Below are 24,876 nucleotides of genomic sequence, written 5' to 3'. Positions count from 1 at the left end.
GATAGCAACTATACACGAAGTTCTTTGAATCCCATCAAGCGTCGTTCTATTCTACTTTTTGCTCAAAGCCTGCCACTATACAATAGAGCCGTACGTTTGGATGGAACACACCACAATTGCATACATCCAGAGAACCATCCTCGGGCAGAGACCCCATTTCTTTGCAAAGGCTCTTTTATAGGCATAGAAGGCTATACAAACCTTCTTAGCCCTCAGTTCCATGTTAAATCCCCAATTTAGCTTCGGATTCTGAATTACACCCGGATACTTTACTTTGGAGCAAAGGACCAATTTTTGATCATTGGGGTGTACCTCTGCTTGAAACTCTAGTCAAGTGAGTACCTCCCAAATCAAACTGGATTATTCTACTTTTTAGCATTGATATTATCCAATGTGTAATATACCCCTCCAACCCAATACTGGTTAAGGTTTGCTTGATGATACTAGTTGGTATTAACGTTGTTGAATGCTCCCTCTATATCCAGGAACGCAGCCACCCCATGAAAAGCAGTTTTGGAGGATTTACTATTGAAGTTGGCATGCTGGGACTAAGAGAAGCGCGTTTTTTTCGACAGTCGTTCTTAAGTAGATGACGCGAGTCTCTAAAAGTGTGATACGTTTCCCAAAGAGATGCAGCTCCTCCGGTAAATCTCGATAAGCCACTGGACAACCCTTTTTTGCTGCTCCTGTAGCACGAATAGCATTATGTGAACTGGACCGCGAGAATTATATGCGAAGAAACTGTTACTGTATCCTCGATAACTTCCGTTTTAATAGTCTCTTACGACTAGGACTGCATATCCTCCTTCTAGATGGCCAGGAAGTCCATCTGAACTAGGAGCTCCAGGGTGTCACCTCACATTCCGCCCAGTAGTTTTCCAACTTTTTAAGAAAAGATGGGCTTCTATGTTCCTGGGACACAATCTCACTGACTCCCACAAATTGGGTGGTGCTTTCAATGTTCAAACGATAGTCCAACGAGGAACTCCTCTTGGCAGTCTTGACGGCCCACTTGTACTTCTTCAGGCAGTCGTTGTATGGCTGCCAATATTTGTGCCTGTAGCTGATGTTGAAGGCCTCCCTTCTCATTTTCTTGGGACTGGAGAGATCTTCATTCCACCACGGTAGTAGTGCCTTCTTACTGTACTTAGCAAGGTATAAGACTTTCAAGGCGATTCGGAACGCCTTTTCAAGAGTTCGACCTATGACTCTAATTCGTCTTTTGTGCCAATCTTACCAATTTGCTCCTGATAATCAAACAAACTTGCTCAAGTTGGTCGTCCTGGGGTTTCTGAAAGGGTGGGATACCCAACAAGATCTAGAATGAAAAGAATGTCTGGTCAGACACTCTCCAGTTTGCTGTTTACTAGGGTGGTGTCAAGGACCTCCTCCCAACCGGGGCAGTGCTTCGCCCTTGTTAAACGCCGATTGGTTTGTGTTAATAATAAAATCAAAGAATGGGTCTCCTCTTTTGTTGATTTCCGAGCTGCTCCGAAGCGTATTTATTGAATTGGCATCGAAGCCAATCAACAGGTTAACCTTCATTGTTGGGATGGTGGACGGCAAATGTTGCAGTTTTTCTGGCGGAATCGAGTCATGTAGCTGAGTCATGTAAGCTGAGGAAATACACATGTTTTCCACTCCCTACAGCTTCAGTTTGACCACAACTGGTTCGGTAAAACTCAGGTCCGGAAACAGAAAACTTTGGAGGCTTATCCTGGAGAGGATATATGCTCTAGGTCTATCCCGATTAGTAATTGTTGTGCTGAGAAACAGGTTATAATATTTACTTTGCACCCTTTTGATAATTTGGCCTCCTCCGATCTAAGGCTCTAGTATTAATGTGACATCGATGTTTTCATCAACAAGCAGATTAGCTGAAGCGGAATTCCTGTGCTTCAGATTTATCTGTTCTCCTCTCAGCCTAGTCTGCTTACGTAGGGGTTTGTCAGTCCCCGTCGGACCGTCGATTTTCGTCGCCTCCAACAATTCATTGGCAGCATCAACTGGATTTTAGTCATCGTCCTGTTTCGCGGAGCGGGACGCTTTTATCTTTGCGTTCTTGACTACGAACCGAAGTCTGTAACCCGCCTTTTCCAGTGGCTCCATGCACTCTCTTCTAGAGCAGAAACTATTGCCTGCTCGCCTGAAGTTTCTTCTCTTTCATAACCACTCAGTTGTCCATGAGAATTCTGGGGCGGAGGGATTGGATGAACTTGTCCTTATCCATGCGGATCTTCGGCAAGAAGATCCGATATTAACGAAGATATAAGCGTTTAAAGTTTTTCCCAAGATTCGTCGAAATTTCAGAAAACTTCCGGCACCCAGACCCCCTAACCTATATACCATTTTGAAGCTCAGAATCTCTCCCAACAGTAGTGATCACAAATTAAGCTCCTTTCAATCTTCTTCAGAACGATTGTGTTTGAAGGCGGTAGACTTCGCATTCTGCTCGTCTCCTAGGCATGTGTCGCTATATTTTTCGGTGATTGTCTGGTATTTAGCGAGGTCCCTTTCATATCCTCGTCGACAGTACCGGACTCCTTATTCTTCGCAGTTTTGTTCAGAATATGTATGGCTTCCAAATATTATCTTTTTAATAGGACTCCAGTGGATCTTCGCTTCTTTGCGGGCTTACGGTCACCGATATTCTTGTCAGCCCTTCCTTTTGAGGAAACGCCCGACGTCGACGGTTTCGGGTTAGGAGAACATGGTTGAGACTCGCTTCATCCAGCTCGATGGCAGCAGATTCCAAGCTGAAAGTTAATAGTCTGTCTGCCGGCATGCTCCCGGAGGTCCCTGTGCATGGTTTCAGTGCAGCGGTGCTACGGATGGCGTATTACCCTTGACGGTTACTGTCTTCTGGCTGGATGTCAGCAGTTCGTCCTCAGATGATGCGCCTGGCAGCACCACCTCTTATTCTACCATTGTTTTTATGTATTTGTTTGTTGAGACTATGACTTGGTTTCACGAGTAGTCTAGGAAAAATGTTCGCCCTGGCTAACTCGGTTAGCAAGGTAAGGGTCTTGTTTAAAACTAAATGTGCCCAAGAAGTTCAGAGTTCGGATACTCAGAAGAAGCTCCTAATTGACCACGAAGCCCTCGGCGTATGTTTTTACACCTTGGCTTGGGGTCCTGTTAGTACCTTTTCCAGTGCAAGGAGGATGATCCTCGGGTTGTTGGTTCGGCCCATCTCGTTGCCAGATCTGCTTGCCCCTAACACATGACCAATTGGCGAATAGATTCTCGTTTGTTGGAAGAGCCTACTACGAATGATGCAACCTAAGCCAGCCCAGCTCAACGGAAAAGTTGGGGCAACCTTTCTTTAATAATACCAAGAATGCTTCGGTCCTTTGATCGATTATGGAAAGACATGTTTGATGACTTAATATTTTTTATGATTTGAGGTTGCAACATTCCAACTCAAAGGTAATTAAATTTCACAGCAAAAAGTAAAGGTGAAAACCCATCTTTGGTCATACTAAGGTAAAATTCCCAGAAACCTATCTCTGCGATGTTAGAAATATTTTTATTGCATGACCAATTTCAACAAGAAAGTAGCGATAAATTGAAAGCCAGATAATTTCTTTTCATACAGGGACCAGGGAGAGGGACAAGAAATGTCTTCCTTCCGCGACGATCTTCTGCATCTAATAAGGCACATGTTCGTCTCCGTGTCTAATTATACCATAAACGGACACCAGGCATGAGGTTCTTTTCTTGCTCGTTTGGACTCCTCATCACATCCTTGCTTCACCTAACACTTACTTGTAGGTAATGAAAACATTTTTTTCTCGATTTTTTGCTGCAACACATTCAATCTGGTTAACATGACTACATGAAACATTCCCCAAAGAAATCATAATCCACAACAAGATCCAAGAACTCGTCGGAATGTGATGTAATGGACAATGCAGTTCTAGCAGGTGATTCAGGTAATGCTGCCAACAAGCAGGCATCTATGCAGGATTCTCATGAAGTCAAGGGAGAAAAAACGATGGCAACATTAAAAATTGAATTACAATCGCCCACCGTATGTGTGTATGGTTTATTTATTGTCTTTTATTGTAATTAATTACATCTTCAGATGATCCGAAAGGTTTTGCACGCTGACAAGATGTTTCGTTGTGAATTTAAAGTACCCGACCACGGACTCTATGCCCCAGGGATTGATGTTCTACAAAATGTGAATATTGCCGGTAGATACAAGCAGGCTTTCTTGCAGTTACATTTTAAATGTAGGCATCATTATTTAGTATTACTACGGAGTCCATTACCAGCAACGTACATGTATGATTGCGATCAAATGAACTCTCCGAAGTTTAAGAACTTCTTCGTAGGTGAATGGGGAGTAGAGAAGGAGCTCGTTTCGGTGGAGTTGCAGCTAAGTATGGAGTTGGGACGAGAAACTTGATACGAGCAAGGAGATGATATCTTATTTTCCAAGCGTATTATCTTGGGATGAGCAATTCAGAGAATCTTTAAAAGGAAAATGAAACTATCTAACAAATGCTTTGTGAGGCAAAGTTTGAATTAGAAGCTCTGGACCAGTCTGGGGTGATCCCCTTCTCTGAAAACAATCGGAGTGAAGAAAAGGTTCAAGCCACTCTCCATTTCAAACCCTTCCAATTGTTCTTCATTTCACCTATCTAAATTCTACATAAACCATAAAAGAGCGTGTGATTTATCAATTTTTTGCACGCACATAGTCAGCACAATATGATGGCGCCTTTAGATTGAAAGTCCGACAGTTTGAAGGTATAATATCACTTTTATTGCGATATAATGGTCTCGACGCTCCCCATATGATGATGACTACGATGATATGTATTTGTTATGTCTGCGACGGGGGAAGGTACGAGTAGTCCTGGTCTTACCTTTGTACTTTCCTCATGGAAATATGCCTAGCATATCAGTAAGTATCAGAGAAGAATGCAAGAGCAATGGTAATCCTTTGTGGCCGTCGGTTTAGCCACAATAAAATTTACTGAGGTTCAAAGATTTTTAAAATCCCATCGAGATACAGTGTTCAATCTATCTATCCATCCAAACATCATCCATCACGTATTCAATTGAATAGACAACGCGATTAATGGTTGTTCAATAGAGTCGTTTGTTATTTCAGTTTCACTGTAGGCTGGAAGTGGAAGAAGGGTTGAGAGTTGAATATCTCCTAATAAAATAATAGTTTAACAATAATAAATTCTTTTGCGATGAATGCAACGAATGCCGATGTTGATTTGCCAGTGATGTGTTCTGTCTATTTTTCATTTAAAGCCCTGGATCTCACTCAAATGGAATATATTAAAGGATTGGATTCAATTTCGGATAATGGATTTACTTTCGTGACTCTTCCGTAAGAGAGGCGCTTGAACAATGACTTAAATAGATATTTCGAAACTATCATTAATAGAATCTGCCATCTGAGCGCATTCAATGATTCATGATGCTCTGTGTAAATGCCAGAGGATGATGCATGCCATAGATGCTGAATGGTATGGAAGTAGTATGAGTTCAATTAAAGATGTCCATAAGAGGAAGAGATGACTTATTCACCTGAAATTTATCTATTCTACCTTGAAGTTTCACAAAACGATAAAAGCATGTCGTCATTTCTTTAAAAAGTGGAGTCAATAATAGCTAGGTTGCTTCAATAAACAGATTTATAAGCTGAACTGAATTTGAAGAAATCACCACCATCCCATCAAGGAAGTTACAATATCAACGCCAGAGGATCGAGACTACTGGAGTATCTGGTAGCAACCGAACTTCAGATCTTCAATTTGGGTAATGAACCTATTTTCATCAACGTGGTCAGGCGCGAGGTCATCGATATCACGGTGGCATTCTAGATTTTGCCACTTTTGTCAGAGAGGGGAGAGTATCAAACGATATCACTCTCTCAGATCACAGGCGCATTATTTTCGTAATGGGCATGGGCATGGGGATGCAACGCCAACCATTCCATTTCGGAATCCACGAACGACAGATTGGGTGATGTATCAAATAGAAATGGGCGCCCCAGTTGCGATTCCTGCAAGGCCATTCCTGGAACTGAGAAAACAATCAAGATGATCACAACTAGAGAATTCGGAAAGAACTGTCCACTCAAGAAGTCAAAGAAGAAGTCTGGTGGAACTAGGATTCGGTGTAACAGAGAAGAACGGCAAGGGTGTTCCTCAACCGAGCTCTAAAGCCTGATTCAATCGTTGTCCGGAATCTGTACAAAGAGGTTCAGAAACCTCGACAGAAGAGGATAAGATTGGCTAAAATCATCACGTATCATGCTTTTGCGAAAAGACCAACTCACTCGAGGCAACCTCAAAGCTGAACCGGATCCTTGTCAAAGAGCGAAGCCAGCAGCTGAGTTATCTACGTAAGCGGAATGTACACAGAAAGTGATGAAGAAACGACGAATCATTTGCTTGAAGTGCATATCCCAGGCAGCATCCAAAATCTCATCTCAGGGCCTGCATGTGCTGAATTGAACTGTAGCAGGCACAGTAGTATCACTGGAACGAGTGTAATGGGCGTTTAACTTTTTCCAGAGATACAAGTCTGCGGGTTCGGATGATATTATTCCTTTTATATTGTATTATAGTAATAGAGGATGCCCTCAGCCTACATATTTGGAATATATACCGTGTTTGCCTGCACATGCTTATATTATATTTTAACTAAATTGCGTATTATGAAGGTGATACATATTCGCTCTTAAACCAGGGATACCCACCTACATAGACGCAAAAAAATTCCGGCCGATCAATATAACATACATAACACTCATCCCTAAGTGGCCAATTCACACACAACAACATACCTCCCAGAAAGGCAAATTCACGGAGACAGAACTCCATGAGCTCACGTGGTAAAATTGAGAAGACTATCGAAGGCGCCGACGGGTCAGTCATAGAGGACGGATCGGGCCCAAGGGTGTCCTTAGGAAATCCAATTATGAAACTGGCATGAAGGAAAAATGCCCACCATATTCAATGAGGAGATATATGCCATTTCATTCCCAGCAGAACAATGTTTCCAAAAAAATGGCAAGGTGACACCATTCCAATCAGTTCTGAGAGTCAAGTAGCGTTATTAGCACTAAATGGCAACAGCATATCAAGTCAGTTGTTGTGGAGTTGCCACTAGTTGCTGTTCAAGCTTGGCTCACTAAACGAAACATTCCTGATATGGGTGCCAGGGAAAACATCGCTGGCTATAAAGAAGCTGACAGGCAGGCTCGCAGAGGTTCTCAATGGTGGGGCCCGAACGAGCTTTTGGCATCCGGCCATCCACTGTCAAGTGTACCCTGAAGGGTGAAATTGCAAGGATTCATGCAGTCGAATGGAGTCATTTGAACTTCCGCCGGTATATGCAACCAATGCGAGGAAGAGAAAAAGGGGCCTTCTAACACCTCAGTTGACGCTACCTTAGTAAGGTTTTCAGCGAAGAGTCTGCGCACTATATCTGGAAAATGTTCTCAGGTTGGCGAACGCCGCGAGCTTTTGAATAGACGATTTTCAGGAATAGTACAATAGTGCTTGGAGCTGCGGTTCCTTCCACCAAATTAAACTAACCAAACAGCTAAGCACATCTGAGATCAGATGAGTAGATTCCACTTCCTTCTAATGGGAGTCATTACTACCACAAGGCAGCAAATATTTCACTGGGGTAGTGAAGCTCCTATGAATCGCAAGTTAGGAATTTCTCCTTTGTCATGAGAGGCGACTTAAAGGGGCAGAACTTGCTGATTTTAGAATCCTAAACTTGCACTTCCCAGCCTTTCGATACCTACTATTTCAACAGTTTCATTCCTTCTGCGCGCTTCTACCAAGAGTACAATGTGAAGCCTGGTATTTAATATTAAATCGGAACCTCAGTGTCAGAAGCAAGTTTTGGTTCAATGCACTCACTCCAATCTAGACAGCTTCGTCATCAGTAGTAACAATAATGTTGGCTCTCATATTAATATCTATCTTTCTCCTTAAATAACGCCCAATATCAGTGACCATGATGCTGCAGTCCTTGACATAAAATTTTCTGAAAGGGGTACTCATCTCATCCCACATTTAGTTATGTTGTTGTTCTGAATTGTAACTGAAAGCTCATTAAGTGGATCCTTAAATCTAAGTCTGATCTACTCCCGCTTCGATACTACTGGACAATTAAGCACATATGCAGAAGTGATTCTAGGCCGCCCCTCAAACTGTTGTAACATCAAATTTCTCTGAAGGATGGTATCAAAAATAAAGTGATCCTCGAGAGCGGAGGAAATTTAGAAATGGATGCTCTTTGCATTGTTCTTATTTTTTTGATGAAAGCTGCAGCCTAGACAGATCAATCCGCCAATGAATTTTAATTCATCTCCACGAACGCTTTTCCAACATCGAATTCAATCCTGGTACGTCCAGGGAAATCAGAAAAATGTGTCCTCGGCTGGGCAAAACATCTGTTTGTCCGAAAAGGTGAAAATCATAGCAAACCACTTCCCTCAAATCTACCGTTGTACCCTGTATATTCATGAACCCGCAGGAGAACTTCCCACGTCCCGCGTCTTACTATATGAAACATCATTGCGGTGGTAAGCAGAACAATAAGAAATCGGTAGATCCTTACAAAATCGCACGCTTGTCTAACTGCCATCCCCAGTGAGAGAGCGCTTCTTCATGAACCACCTCATTGGGGCTAGGAGAGGCCCCCTAAAGATGGCATACTGGTCATAATGGGAAATTAGAATGCTGAAGTGGATTTTGCCAACACTTTAGTTAAGCAAGTGGCTTGCAAGCGTAATCCTGGTGGTCGAAGCAACAAGGGTGAAAAATGTTTGGAAGGAGCATACATAGCCTTCGTGGTTTTTGGTTGGAACCCAAGGAAATCCATCGATGACACTTTATTATTCGAGCATAGAATAGACTACATCGCAGTCAGACATTTAGAGGTCCACTGAAAATACACAATAAGGGGGATGTTGCTATTGATTTCGAAAAATACCATCAATTGGCAATAGTAACTTTTGTGTTATAGGCAATACGAGCTGCTCTTATGATGCGGTAGACATCCAATCCAAGAAACAAGCACCTCGAACGCTGATCAGTATCGAGCTGTCATAAAAAGTGTTCTGATTTTTGGTATAGATCAACAACCGCTTACTTTGTTCAAAAGGATTTTCAAATGGCGGACGCATCAGGACTGCTGTTACTACCCCTCAGTCGACTTTTTGGCCAACTCTCAATACTTCGTGCTTCTTTCTACGTTGCGGACGCATATCGTTCAAAACACCTTTATTCGCTCGCAAAGATACTCTGATGCAGGTTTAGTTCCAGAAGTAGTTACTGAGCAAAATTTTCCAGCCATGTTCCTACCAGAACTAGATAAAGTTGGCCTTACATATTCTGTGGTCCTTTTAAAGCTTAAGTCATTTTCTAATTCTATTTCGAAAGTCTCGCCAAAGTCTCTTCAATGTTCCGCGTTGCACTCACGGTGAGGTACAGAACGGAGTAATTTCTCAGTTCTCCATGATCTCGATCTCGGTGTTATAATTCTCTATTTTGGAGTCAAGTTCTTGGCTAACATTAAACCAAAAACTGTTACATATTTCTGGAGTGGGATCTTTGCGGACCGCAATTCTGTAGAATTTCACCTTTGATACTTGAATTTGGAAGTCTATTGCTCTAGTATGTGGCTCTCGCTACTGTTTCTAGTCTGGGATGATGAGGTAATTCCACTTCGAAAAATGAGCATATTCATCCGGCGATCAAACCATACCTTGCCTTATGGGACCACCATCATCATCACAATCATCTGTAGCTTCACTCCCCTGGTCTCCGCCGCTTTGTCTATTTCCAAATTGGGGCTGCTAGTACTGTTCTTGCTGGAGCCACATCTGCTATGGATGCTTTGTCGCAACCATAGTGCGTAATCCGGTGATTCGAAGCAGACGGGTATTGACGAAAGCGTGGAGCTTTTGAGTAACAGTAGAATTCACTTTCAATCTGATACTCCCATATAATAACACAGAAAGAACATTAGCACAGAACAATCTCAACTTGATCTTGGTGAGATAACTGCAATTCCGTTCCAGGTTTTAAGCAAGGCAGATACCTTACCAGTTGTCGCACTCAAAATGAATGGATCATCCCTATCTTCCACTCTCTGTTAAAAGTCTCGGATTCCCCGTATTTCCGCACGAGGAGCATATTTCCGTGAACTGCAAGTGCAACAATTAGTAACTCTGCGAGGAATCCGTCAACGCTTAATTCTGTTTCACTGCACTGATGGCCGAGATCTCTTCTATTTGGAGGAGAAGCCCGTGTACGGTACAGTGATGAGCGATTCCATCCACAAGAGACGGAACTTTAGCGGATGTGCAACTGGTATTTTGGAATGATTGATCCTTTTTAGTCGTTCCGAAACTTATGCTGAATTGATCTGACTTGGTTGCATCTCAACCCTCGCGACAGCGCAGACTTTATGCTCTACGGAGAAAGTTTACCCGTTCTGCATCCTTTGGTAATCCATCGGATGTTGGACAATAGAGTGAAATGTCCAAGTAAAACCTGCAGAGGTACTGATGATATTCGTCAAGCATAGTGAAAACTGGGTGAAATTATAATTGACAAATGTGCAATTTCAACTTGTAGAGGTACTGGCGCTGTCTTCCATGTTGGGATCTAAACTTTTTTTCGCTGAATAGAGCAAGAAACTAGTGCTTTACAAAACAAATCTTAGTTTTCCCACTTGTAAAATAGTTAAAAATAGTACATTTCTGTATTTTAAAAATTTTTAAGAACACCTACTTACATTTTTCCATTGGATTACATAATATTACGTGAACGTAGAAAAGGAAGGTTATCGAACTCTTCTTCGTTTTCTTCAGCCTTTGTCCCGTCCACAAGCGGGGTCCACTCGTCGTGCTCGGTTCCGCCATTTGGTTCTATCAGTTGTCTGATCTAGATGCAATCTCGAGGCTTTTAAATCCTCATCTAGTATATCAAGCCACCACTGTCTTGGTTGCCTTTTGGTTGTTTACCATCGATTTGGATGTTCAGACCAATCTTGGCAGGTGAATTCTCGTTAACGCGAATTATGTAACCATACCATCGAAGACGCCTCTCTCGCAATTTTCTCATGATTGGTGCAACTCCATATCGATCGCCCATATCCTCATTTCGGATGTGATCAAAACGTGTCACACTACTTGTCCAACGCAACATCTTCGTCTCCATTACCGCAAGACGCCGTTCATTGTTTTCTGTAGTCGGTCACAACTCAGTACCATAGAAGGCTACAAGGAGGACAACATTGCGGTAAATTTTAGATTTGAGACGTTCGTTGATAGTTCGACCACAAACAACAGGACATCAGACTGCTATTAACAAAGATATAACTCGTGAAACTTGACATTTTGTAGTGATAATACGCGTTAAGACATCATAGAACAGTGGTATTAAAATGAAAATTGCAATACTAAGGGCCCAAATATGATGTTTGTGACATGAGGAGTGTATTCTAGCTGGCTGCAAATTTTTGGACAATCGTTCTAAAACCCTACTTCAGTGACTTATCAAACAATCTCAAAATTATGAGCTAAATTTTCTTGCATCAATAACCAAGTACTGAAAGGGTTTGCCGTACTCAAGTAGTGTGTGTGTGTGGGGGGGGGGGGGGAACTACGAAACTACAACTAACGGAATATTCCGTATTGGTTAACGTATCGCAGTATTTCCGTTAGTGGAAGTGATGCTACCCGTCGCAACTGGAGAATATCGGCGCCAAAGATCAGATGCCTGATGCATCCATGGGCGGGGCATTCACATAGGAAGTGCTCCATGGATTCCGCTTCCTCATTCCAGGAGGGACACGTATCATCTTGAAGAATTCCCATTGTGAATATATGCCCAGCTAGTGAATTAAAGCCTGTCCTGCTTTTCGACAGGATAAACTTTGTGGTACGCAAATTGAGTTCTGGCAGGAAAAGTTTGGTGTGTCGAGCAGCATTTAGGCTCTGCCACCTGTCATTGTGGGAAGGTTGTTTTTAAAAGCAGACTTAGCCAATGCCACTGATACTCCAATTGCTGGTTCCGGTCCCGGCGTAGGGGAGATTGATCCCTCTTTTTCCAGAGCATTCGAGATTTCATTTCCTTCTATGCCACAGTGACCAGGTAGTTCCATCGCATTGAATCTAGAAATAGAGTTCAAACGGCTCCTGCATTCCTGAACGATTTTCGAGACGATCAAAGGACTGCTCAACGCCCTCAATGCAGCCTGGCTATCACTGCAGATTGCGACGCGCCTGTCCTTCAACCGTTTCACAATCACCCAGTTTGCCGCCCTTAGGATCGCATAAGCTTCGACTTGAAAAACTGTTGCATATTTTCCCAAAGGAAAAGCCCACTTCTCGTATTTATTCGAGAGGTAGACTCCGGCTCCCCAACTCTGTTCTGTTTTTGAGCCATCGGTGTGGAAGACTTCCGTATATTCCGCCACGCATTCCTCTAGGTCTTCCTAGTTCTCTCTATGCTTCAGGGTAACTTCATAACTTCTAACAAAAAGATGTATGGGGACACGAGAATCGGAAGGCATTGTAAGAACCGGATTCAGCACTCCCAGTAACTCTTCCAATGCTCTGTGCCCTCCACTCAAGTAGTAGTCATGAAGGTTAAGTGCTCTGGGAATGATTCGATTTTAGATGGGGCACAAATGAAAAGTTCATTTCCATTCTTTTATCTTTTAAGTTTTGTGGAAATCCTATCAGGAGGCTATAGTATGTTAAAGCTGTAATTGTCGGTACCCCAATACATCATAGATTATCAGCACAATGTTAAAGTGAACAGTCTGACGGATTAGATTTATAGTACAGAATGATTCAGTAGGTATGCACAAATGAAGCCAGCGTGCCGGGAAGTAGCCTTTCCTATGAGATACCTATAACCTCAACGGCTGAACTTTCTGTTTCCGATTTGTTTTGTCATGCGTAAAGAATATCGTCCTTATTCTCTAACGGGAACTTTTCTTTTATTGTCTCGCCTGTGATGACTGTGCCGGGGCTTTCCATACCCAAGATTGTGAGCTTATACTTATCTGGAAGGATGGCTAACATTGAGGTGTCAATCAATTTTTGAGCACATCTTTTGTAGATTTTCTGGTGTCATTCACCGTGCCTGGAAGGCTTTTCAGTTTTCGTGCTGTGGGACGTCTTGATGTCTGTCCTACTCAATAGTTACTTGAATCATGGTCTCTTCTCTTGTTTCTAGTTTCAAGAATTTGTTTTATCTGGTCATCATTCATACGCCTCTCTTATGAGATGCGTAGGTATTGGGGATCAAAGTTCCTCGAAAAAAAGGGAGAAAATTCCGATAGCATTCCCGAAAAACAATAACAGCCACGTGTAACACTCAAAGAAGGAGGAAACATTCTTCGTCACTTCACAATTGTCTCACCGCAGCTCATTGCCAACATAAATCTAATTAGTATGCAGCATATTTTTGAACTTGAAGCCGCAGCCTCCATAAACACCCATTTAACACGCTCCAATACCTTCCACGTGAACTCTTTTCCTGACTTCTCCAACCACTTAATCTCTGCAGACCTTGAAACTTATTGTCTAGTCAAAAAGCCGCTTAACAATACGCATGTCTGCAGCCGAACGCGGCCGTAAAGAAAGATAATACCTCAATCCACATTCATCATAATTAATTTTTTTTTCAGTAAAAATTTCTTGAAATTTATTGTTTTACTCCATTTTCTGCTTGGCTTAAAGAACGGCAGCTTGGAAATGGGAATCCAGAAAGCTGCGGTCTAAATCGAATTGTGCCTCAACATTCTTCGTTTTGCAGAAATCAGGTCCAGCGCAGAACAAGAAGGAAATCTGAGGAAGGCGGCCAAGGAAATCTAATTCGCAATTTCCAAAAGTGTTAAGTCGATCTGGGACAAGATGTTTTTCCTTTCGTCGGTTACAAATCTCAGCAATTTGTCATCCCGCGTCCGCTTTTGTTTGGCGTGGTTTCGCCGAATGAAATCGCCATTTTTTTAAATTCCGGCTTAATCATAATCGTGGACCTAATTTGGTAATCTCAGGTACGTTTTTGGCAAGTCATTAAATTTAAAATTCGGTTTGTCTGGTTGTTTGGTTTTTTCCTGCTTGCAACAATTAGTAAGTTTCATTTGGGTAATTAGCTTTTAGTGTGGCTAATGAAGTACGACTGGTTCCTGATGGCCAGTGTTTCGTGCGACGCTTTCGGTGGCGTGATATCTACTCTAAAATCAATTAAATAACACACTTTTTGCGACACCTGAGCTTTGCACTTTGTGGCGAATTCCACTTTCTTTACCTTGAAAGTGAGTGAGTACTCGCAACACGCAGCAGGTAGACGAGACCTTTTCCACCGAATCAGGTTAATTTAATTCCAACTGCCACCCACCCACTGGATTGCCACTGAAAAAGGCATTAGCACAGGTTGGAGACCATTTCCAGAAGTTCACTTGCCGGAATTCGTCAGGCAGCACATTTTTTGCTCAGTACCCTATAACGGGCATGAAAGAAGAAACCTCAGGTATGACCAACAGTAGAGCAAGGGTTAACTCGAATTCTTGTAATTATACCTGAACATCATCAAAATCGCTGACTATATCCGCGGTATTGGTTTCAATTACTGAGCAATTTAGAGTGGCTGCACAAAGGCGAACACAGTGCATGCTTGCTTTCTTCGCGATCGAGAACTTCTTGCAAGGTGGCATGCATGAGCACCGCAAGCCCAGCGATTTTCTCATTTCAAAACTGCATGGGTCCTCATATTTGTGTGCATTTATCTGACCACCAGCATGGTCGCCTCATGTGCAGTGCTTTAATGTGGGTCAGTTGCACTTTCGAAAGTTCAAGTGTCGATGTCTTTTGTAATGCTCGCGGTAGTGCCCAGGAAAATGCATAAAAAGCGGTGGCGCGAATTAACCACTACCACGACTGAGCCGCTAATGGTCTTTCTGTATCTTACTTACACCGTCCTGTATCTTTATCTGATTTCATTTAATGCTGATGCTAAAAGTAATTGCATTGCAGTTGGTGGCGGTGGCGGGCTTGGTGTCTTTTTTCGTTTTGCAAATGATCTTTGGAAAGGTGAAAGCCGATACTAATGAGTGTTTTGAGGTTTTTTCCCTGTTGAGTGTTATAGCATGGCCTGTCATGTTGGTGATGAGGAAACAAAACGATACCGAACATGAATGGGTGGAAGGAAAGACGGATGGCTGGATGGGAACTGAAAGTTAGAGGTAGCGATGAAGGGTCCCCATTGCTTTAGTTCCTGAAGTTGGTATTATGGTCGCGGGACAGATTGACCTAGAGAAATTATTAATGAAGTTTTAACATTCATAGTTTTAATGGTGTTTCTATGACACACGGTGGCAGTTGGAATTTTTATTACATTCACGGCTATTAGGAATTTTATTATGATGTACATTTTCCGGTCATGTGAATAGTTTCATTACCTACTCTCAATTACCTTTTTGTTACAGGGAATTGAAAGTTCGAATTACAATTGAAGTTTGAGCTTGAACGATCCCCTGGCAAACATACATATCTCCACTGTTGAGCAAGATGAGCATCCACCCTCCACACCTCATAAGACCAAACTGAATCATGAAAGGAGTTCTACATCTGCCTTGGAAAAAAGCGTTAAAACTATTGTAATGGCTATTCGAAGTTCAGGATGGCCAGGTGACCACCGGATTTAGCCTTGATCAAACACGAGGGCTGAGTTCATTCGTTAAAGAGGTTCTGGACGAAGAATAAAGTTCGTCCACTCTAAAGAACCCGGGATCTGCCTCTTTGTCGTCAATGTTGTCTTCATTGACATTCTCAGCCGGATTAGAATCTTGCTCTTATGGGACACTATCTTCCGACAGATTAGCCCATATGTTGAGCTCATAGTATTTAAAATATAACGGATCAGAAGGATCGCTGCACATGTACTTGCGAGCCCGGGTGCTACCCAGATGGGTTAACAAATTTGCAAAGCCAGTAGGGCCGTTTGACTCCTCTAAAACTCGCGGAGACATCGGTTCCAAAACGCTAACTATTGGAGTTAGCCATCAATAGGACAACCCGGACGAATTTGATATCCCACATGATTATAATTGGCGAAACAAACATTACACCCCCTCTTTGCTTGCACGAGGATCCCCCCCATCCTTAAATTTAACGTAGAATGATGTAACCCACTGTATGCGTGAGCGTTCACAATTCTACAATTTTCTCCAAATTTCGTATCAATCACTATAACCGTTTCCGAGAAAAATGCGTGTGCCAGGCAGACAGATACCCGGATGGTCGCCCTCCGTGTACCGTGTATCGTCTTTCTAAGGCTTACAATGGTTGCCTCCTGCAAGTTGTGTAGCATGAACTGCTTCGTTAAGGGAGTGCAGATTTCCGCCTTAGAAGTGACCTCATCTCGGTCCTTGCACTATATAGCGATCTCATGCTCCTGAGCACGCACGCCATCACTTTCTCAAAGTAAATTCTTAATTTTCTGCGGAAGCCTTCGGCTTTGCTCTCTTTGACCCTTTTCAGCTCCAGCAGGAGATCTCTCTTTTGGTTCCCCAGGACCCTGCTTATATTTCCCCCCAAGTCTTTGAGATCAGGGTCCTTTTACTTTTCTTAGTATGTCTGCATAGGACATACTACCCGTTCTTGAAATGATGATCGCCTCGGGACCGATCCTCATTCTCTCCTTCCACTTTTTTGGTCCAACTTTAGTCCAACCGTCGTGTACTTTTTGAGTCATCAGCTTTTTTGGTGGCTCTAGTGTTTTAGGCACTATTTTCCTTCCTAACAAGGTTTTACGTCCCTTCATCAAAGTGGTTGATACGCTTTTTTGTGTTTTGTGTTGATTTCCTGGGTGTTCGTCGTTCTTTTCTCGAACCCTCTTTTTCTTCTGCTCATCCACGAGTAGAGAGCGTCACTTGCATTAATTGCCCGACCGTCGAAGGAGTAATTTTAGGGCTTTCCTTCGAATCTTTCGCATCTTTTCGCGGTTTGTTGTATAGAACCCTTAAGACTCTCACCATATGCTTGATTGCTTGGTGCACGCTGGGTTTATTTTTGATGAATTCCAACAACTCAAAAATTTTCACTAAGAACAAAATGAAGGATGACTCTTCTAAGTCAGATTTCAGTTGTAAAGCCCCCTTCTTCTTTCTGCATACTTTCTGGCATTAAGGGGGTTCCTTTGGCCCAGGTCTTTTTCCGCCTTGAATATTGGAGGAGATCTCAGAATCGTCGTCTACTAAATGGATCCGTCCCTCGATCCTAAGGAGCCTCCCCTAACACCTTACGTTCAGATGCGTTTGGTGTCACTACGGCTTTTGATGACCACCGTTTTCCCTTGGACACATCCTTCTGCGCTGTTGTTATGAATACTCCTGGGAGTAATGTGCTCGGTTCAAACACGTCCTTGTCAAAGCTGCTTATAGCATTAGTTGCGACGGTGGCCAAGCTGTGGGCTAACGAGGCACTGTAGTCGAAGGATATCGACAACCGGGAGCCTGCTTGTCCACTCCCAAAAGTCGCCGGAACTGAGGTTCCGAGTACCTGCATCGTAAGACACTTCCCTCCATATTGGTTTATTATTCTGAGTGACCTTTCCACAGCTATTTTTATCCACGGGTGGGCGCTTTTCTCCCACGTACCCTACTTGCATATAAACACCCCCAAGCATGCGTACCTTCGAATGCGTATAATTGCATATCCATACGCATACGCCGCGCATTCCCTTATCCGCACGAAGCGACGCACCTGACGTTAGGTCTGGCAACTTCTCACAGGGCTGCTGAATATCGGTAAGGTCCATATTGTATGAGTAGTCTGTTGCCTTAGAGAGCAGATCTCGTTGAAGAGATGCCTCAAGTGCCTCCTGTACGAAAATCCTGGCGAGAATATACACAAGTACGTTGCTTCTAGACATTGCGGGGAAACAAGTCACATTGCTCTGGAATGTAACAATGATCCCAAATGCACATTGTGTGATGAAAAGGAGGCCTGGATAGCGGGCTTATTGGCGGAAGCAGCAAATATCCCGAGTTCAAACAGGCGTGAGGTTGATTAAAATCAACTTCAATTACTGTAGGATCGCTCAAGACCTACTTTCACAGACGACCCACGCATCATAGGTCCAAGTGGCTATAATAAGCGAACCTTACCGAAACAGTAACAAAAATGTATGGGTCGCTGGTGCTACAGGTGGAGCAACCTTCCTATACAGGAATTTATGAGGCCACAAGTGGGTTCGTATGGCGAAAAATAGACGGCATATTCGTCTACAGCTGCTATGCTTCTCTAAACCTGACGTTGGCTGAGGACATTTTTGTTAGATTGGTCTGGGATGCAAAAGGATGGAAACCAAAAGTCATCGCCGATGACTTCAATGTATGGGCCACAGAAAGGATAAGTTCACTGACGAATGTAAGAAGACGTTATCTCTTTCACGCAGTTAGATATCATATTGGCTAACGACGACCAGGTTAATAATTACTGGAAAGATGGTCCGGTTCGGTTGTGGATCTAACTCTTTTATTCCTTAACTAGTTCCTGGAGCGTCGGTGAACACTACGCCCACAATGATCACCAGGCAATAGCCTTTGACTTGAATAGAAAGTCAGGCGGTTGAAAACCTACTCGCCCAAGAATGAGGAGAACGTTAGGTTGCTCTGCAAAAGTAATTAACGACCAAACATTCATAAAAGTGTGGTTTGACCAGGACACTATACCAAGTACAACTTCCGAAGGAGCTCTCCATACCGTCGATGCCGAGACGTTATATTTTCTTCCAGTAGAAAGCCCAAATGCTTGTGGAATAGTGAATTGTCTAATATTTGATCGACGTGCCATCGTCGTAATCACGAGGTGAAGCAGTCGGCTTACAAGGAAGCTCGAACAAACCCTAAGCTAGCTATATAGCGAGACAAGAGAAACTGAATATGCGAATATCTGGACAGGTTATGTTCGGATAAAATTACCTGATTGTGCTGAAAAAAAGAACGTGGAAACGGCGACGGAGGCGCTGTCACGCAATAGAAGATTAGAGTATTATTTACGAGTTAAGGAAACCTTAAGTCCTCTATCAAATAAACGCGGACCATATCAGTTAGGAAGAGACTTTCTCCTCCTGTTTTTGATTCACTGAGCCTCTGTTTTGGGCTATGCACAATATCTTGGAAATAGACAACTTGTTGTTTCGACCACGGTAGAGGGAACTCATCAGACGCTACCTAACCTCTCTCGTGGATGCAGCCTGATCAAAGTGTTGCTCCCTTAGATACACTCATTAGAATGCTTAGAAAAATTAGCCTAAGTTCCCCAAATCAGATCTAAATTTAGTTTAGGAATTGAGAGACCCGAGTCCGTGATCCACTTGATGGGGAAATAAATACAAAATAATAGAGTGTGGATCGGTTAGATTTGTATACTGGTGCTGGAAAACTCACCGGAAGAGGAGGACGGTAACAATTAGTGACCAGTGTCTGTGGTTGGGAGTTTTCAAAACCTTGTACTTTTGGTTGGTTGGTCGAGTGATGGACCTTAGCCAAATGGCACAGCAAGGAGACAAGTAGAGTGGGACATTGGTTTTAATTTAGACAAAGCTGTGAATTGGTGTTGAAGTTGAATATAAGTAAAGCATCCATAGGAAATAAACGAAGCTAAGAACATCAAACACAAAGAAAATCCAAAAACAAAGAGTTGATCATAGCTGGCCGGAGTGACATTTGGATCCTACCGAGAATGAGACTTGGATCATTCCCTTTGGTTCAGAGATAAAGCATTATTCAGTGATTTGAAAGGGGGGAATCGAGTACAATGGCCCCCCAGATGAGGTCAACCTGGAAGCCCCTTTCGCCAGGACAAAGCACCTAGATATAATGATGAAAAAATATTATTCACTAATAGAGGCTTGACTGGTCTAGCGACAACCTTATTACCGAGTTGGTCTCCAATGACTTTGATCAGTTTTGGGCGATGCATTCGGAATTTGGACATGGAAGTTTCAAGCTTGCTGATATGTTTGAGGAAAGATGTTATAGTCCATTGAATTCTTCCACGTCTTCCAAAAAAGGCAGCATGAAGAACGCCACCGATAACAAAAAGAAATAATATCAGTAACAGGATGTAACCTTAGTTGACTCCGCTCTGGATTTCATAGTAGTCCAAGATTTTACACCGGTGCAGTATCTGAAATTTTACCTACCAGATTCCTAGGATTTCCATACGACTAGGAACAAACAACTCTGCGGTAAGACCGCCAAGCCCAGCGGCTTTACTCCTTTTGGGTGCATTTCTTTTCTGCTTGGAGCAATAGTCCATATCTGCATGTTCAATGACTAACCTCTTGAGTTCCTGCTCATCATGGATGAGAAGTCGACCGTTAACGTCTGTCACAGGACCATCGACAAATTTGCGATCCCATGGAAGCTCTTTCGTAAAGCAGTATATGCTTCTGAAATCATTGCGTTCTGCGGCATTCTCTGCTTCCCTGACCAGCAAAACAGCAAATTCTTTCTTGCCACGGCGTACACTACCTTGAATTTCTTGGGATTTTGTTCAATATAGGAGTCCGGATAGCTCAGTGGTTAGAGCACTAGGCTGTCAACCAACCAGAAAGGAGGTCGCGGTTCAAATCTCACTGGTGGCAGTGGAATTTGTCGTCGGATACCAGTCGACTCAGCTGTGAATGAGTACCTGAGTCAAATCAGGGTAATAATCTCGGGCGAGCGCAATGCTGACCACATTGCCTTCTAGTGTACCGTTACGGTCTTGAATGAAGTGCTCGAACACACTTCAAGACCCTGATCCAATATGGATTGTTGCGCCAACGATTATTATTATTATAGGAGTTTGAGCGTGTCATCCCCTCGCAATGTCAGAAGAGTTAATCGATCGATTATGACGACCCTTCAGTACTTGGCCGACGACCTGTGTGGCACGCGAGAAAGAGCATTTTTGATGGCGATCCAATGCTCACTGATATTCTCGGCAGGTTACTCAGTATATCTGCCATTCGATCAGCAAAATGGTTCTCCCACTGTCTGTCGGCTAGTTCATATAAGCGGACGATGTTGAACTTGGAGGGTTGCATCTTTCCAATCCTGCGAGAATATAAGCGATCATATGATGGTGGTCTTTTTTGAGGTCGATGTCTGCGCCTCTCTTGTTACGCACATACAAGAGACAACTCTTAAATCTACTACTGGTCGAGCGGTGTCGCTCAGGTGAAACACAACTGACCTTATGGCAGGTTGTATGTTCGAACAATGTGCCACCAATGACGAGGCAGTGGAACTTGTAGAAATCCACAAACGTCTCACTATTACCGTTTCGATCGCCAAGAGTGTGTTTCTCTATCACATGTCCGAGCAAGGTGTTGCCAGATTCCACCTTGGCATTCATATCACTCATCACGTTTACAATGTCACATTTAGGAAGCCTCTCCTGTGCAGCATCGTTCTCCACTGAATCAGAAGTTTACGCTGCTTAACCTGGACCAGAATCTTGCAGTTAGAAGTCTGCCAGAAACCGGCTCCCAGGTTGAAGCAACCTCACACCGCGTCTGATACCGCTTGACTTTTCAGAGTACAAAAGCACATTGCCGCAAGAGGGAGATGAGTACTCTGCAGAGTCTCACCATCTTACTTTGCTTAGGCCGTTTCTTATCAGAGGTGAGGCAGCGTTTGACGATTTGCCTTTGCCCTGGTAAGAAACCGTAAAGCCGTCATGGCGTGACATTTTTTAAAGTTTGGGTGCTTAGCCCTAAACCAGGGGTACATGGACCAAACAAGAGGGAGTAAATTGCCCCCCTTTTCGTCCGGTCCAGCATTAAGTTGATGCGGACTTAGGACCCCACAATTCTCAAAAAAAATCAGGAAAGACTTTGAGTCAATTCTAAAGCCTCAATCAACAGGGTGGCCTGTGATCGAACAAAGTGGTGCAATCGATTAAAACGAAGAAGATTAATAATAGAGTTCAAAAGGTTCTATTTATTATGAGTAGTACAATTCTGTTGATACTGAGAGGACTTGTATCTCAAATATTAACGAAAGCTAAAAGGGGTCTTTTTCTTAGGAACATGTACGGTTGGAAGGCGTCTATCAGTTTCCAATAATTTAAACATATATTACGAAATACTATCTTCCAGTTACGTATATACACGCATACTGAAACTGCAACCATAATTATCTCCTCCCTTATGGCCACCGTTGCAACTGACCAAGCCCAACAAATTGATCCCCAACTAAGCCCAACGGCATCTACTTACGCATTACATAAAACAAATTACACAGTCCATTATTAAATTATAAGCCATAATTCCAATACTAAACTTATCATCAATACGAAATAATGACTCCATAAAATTACAGATTGGCTTTGTTTAACGAAACAGAAAAGCAACTACTCGTCCGGCTAAAGATGGCGAAAAAATCCGCTCCAACAATATCAATATCATTTACCTTTTGCTACAGAAACATCTTAACTTGGGAAAACAAAGTGAAATATTACGAAAATTACGTAAAGGAAGCATATCGTGGGCTGCGTGCTCTGAAAAATTTTGCTTGTATGGTAAAATGATTACAACGGCGAATACATCATCATCGATGGAGCTGAAATTATAGGAAATTATAAGAATAAATGATGAGGAGCAGTTTATGGGGTATGGACAAGAGATATTCATATATGGGGCTTTTTTCTTGGAGATTCTTGTTGGAGGGAAGTGTAACAGTGGTTCTCAGTTGCATTTATTCAACATCCATTGATAAGGGATGATTTCGGACCTAATAAGATCACCGAAAAATCATAGTCAGAGTCTAGAGTCTAGAGCGAATGGATCTTTACAACTGATTCCTATCCTTTAAACGCAATTAATTATCAATAACATAATAGTGGACCTCTATATGCAAGTTTACGAGAAGGAAGTACACAAGTCTGTGACCTGGTGATCTTTAAGATGCATAGATACATAGCTATTAATAGAGTGTTCGGAAACTTTCAATGGACAGCCCCCAAGCCCATTTACTGTAGTCTAAAAATTCATTTCGTTCATATTCCCCACATAACAAATTACTTCCATAAACGAAGTTCACTCAAGCATTTCACCAAGTATGTTCTGCAAACCGTTGCAAAAGATTAATTTAAAGTCCATTCAACATTTCCTATAAATAAAGTGATCATAGCGCTACAGCGATCTATAATTTAACACTTACCATTTTTTATAAAAATAATTTGCTATTTTCATCTGCTTCGCATGCACTGCACACGGGTTATACCCGGGGTGGAGAATCTTATCCGTTCTCCGCGGCTCCTACTGGCAGCCTGAACCTACTCCTGCTTCTGGACGATCCTTGCTTGTCTTCGGTATATCCGCCAACTACACGGCACTTAGATACTCCTCCTTCTATCTTGCAAGTTGATTATATTGTGATCTTATCTAGGCTTTCCGATAGCAGTAATTTTCAACGATAATTTTCGATTTCGCCATGATCTGATCCATTTTATGATCTCGATGAAGTGAACAATTACTTGTGGCGTTCAACTGCATGCAAACAGTTGGCCAGCCCAGGTTGGATGATGATGGCGGCAGACAAAGAACTAACTCAACCCGATCGCGTTTATCCTTAACTGAACGTTAACAAACTGAATATTGGGATCATTCACTATAACTGACATGAAAATTGCAAGACGGATGTACGATGTATCTAGGAGATATTTTCTTTACTTTTTATCTTATAATTTACGCAAAAATTAACACTGAAATTTCCGATAGCACTGGCACCGCTTGAAAACCGCGAAACGTTGAAAAATTACACTTGGGACCGCTGGTGATGGCAATAACTCGTTTTCGAGAAATCACTTTGATGAATTAGTTATTGTCTGTAATGCAAAATAAAGGGTAATAATTATTTAAATTGGCTGTGGTTAAACCTCAAATGAGGTCCTTGGAATATACATAAGTCATGTACTTCTTAATGGTCAATAAATGCACAAGGAATATGAGCCATAAAAATGAGTGAGAAACAGTGATTCGCTCTGTAGCTTCCAGGAAGTGGTTTCTGTTAACTTTTTACTATCAACATTGAATTTGCTTTGAGGGAGGAAATCTAATAACCGGATTTCTGTATTAAGTATATGAAGACATTCTAGGACAATATCTGATGGAGTTCCGGACAAGAGGTGAGGCAGAAAGAGCCTGACAGCGATGGATACTTGCTGGAATGATCAGAGTTATAAATTTAATTTGAAAATGTACGGATTTAAGTTCCCAATAGCAAATGAACTTAATCCATCTTTTCTCTCAGGAAAATAAGATTACAGCACGCGTGGCTTACTTTAAGATTGGGGTCAAACAGAGGACTACAGGATGGTCTGACGGAAAACTAACTCTCTAGGACCCAATATATTACTCTCTAAGGGTGGAAGCATTGCTCTCCGGGAGTGAAGTCTCTCGTTTACCAAGACCGTTAGTGGGTAGTAATATCCGCAGTCAGTAAGAGGTGACTCTACTATTAACAAAAGGTTGCAAATCTAAAGCGGGAAGAAGGTATGTTATGTTATGTAAAACATAACCCAGCTTCACATTGGTCCGCTGCGAAGATGTCAACCGAAAAGATCCTTGATCAGAAGACAGGAATAAGCCAGAATACGTCTGAAGTTATCATATTAGACGTCGAAAGGAAAAGAGGACTTAGTAGTACAGGGGACAAATAGTATCTGTGCTATCTGAAGGAAAGACTGAAACAGAAAGAGGACCGCTGGAAGGCCCAGAAGAGACTAGTTTTAACGCCGAAACCAGAGAACAGAGAAGCCGCTGAAATCAGCTCAGAGAAAGTTGTCAGGAAACCCAAATC

The 24,876-nt window shown here is 42.5% G+C and overlaps 1 protein-coding gene across 2 annotated transcripts in view; it reads right to left on the bottom strand.

Moving 5' to 3' along the window:
* Window positions 1-24,876, bottom strand: part of LOC119651765 (cadherin-99C) — a 466,245-nt gene that overhangs the window by 281,964 nt on the left and 159,405 nt on the right. For both annotated transcript variants that reach the window (XM_038055505.1, XM_038055506.1), the window contains one exon: window positions 23,236-23,902. In XM_038055505.1, the coding sequence (XP_037911433.1) occupies window positions 23,236-23,238 (3 nt within the window). In that variant the 5' untranslated portion in view covers window positions 23,239-23,902. The remainder of the gene's footprint in view (window positions 1-23,235; window positions 23,903-24,876) is intronic.

Source organism: Hermetia illucens, chromosome 3 (assembly GCF_905115235.1).
Source record: "Hermetia illucens chromosome 3, iHerIll2.2.curated.20191125, whole genome shotgun sequence".
Lineage (NCBI taxonomy): Eukaryota > Metazoa > Arthropoda > Insecta > Diptera > Stratiomyidae > Hermetia > Hermetia illucens.
Note: the sequence above shows the minus strand (reverse complement) of the source record. Positions and strands in the feature narration are given on the sequence as shown.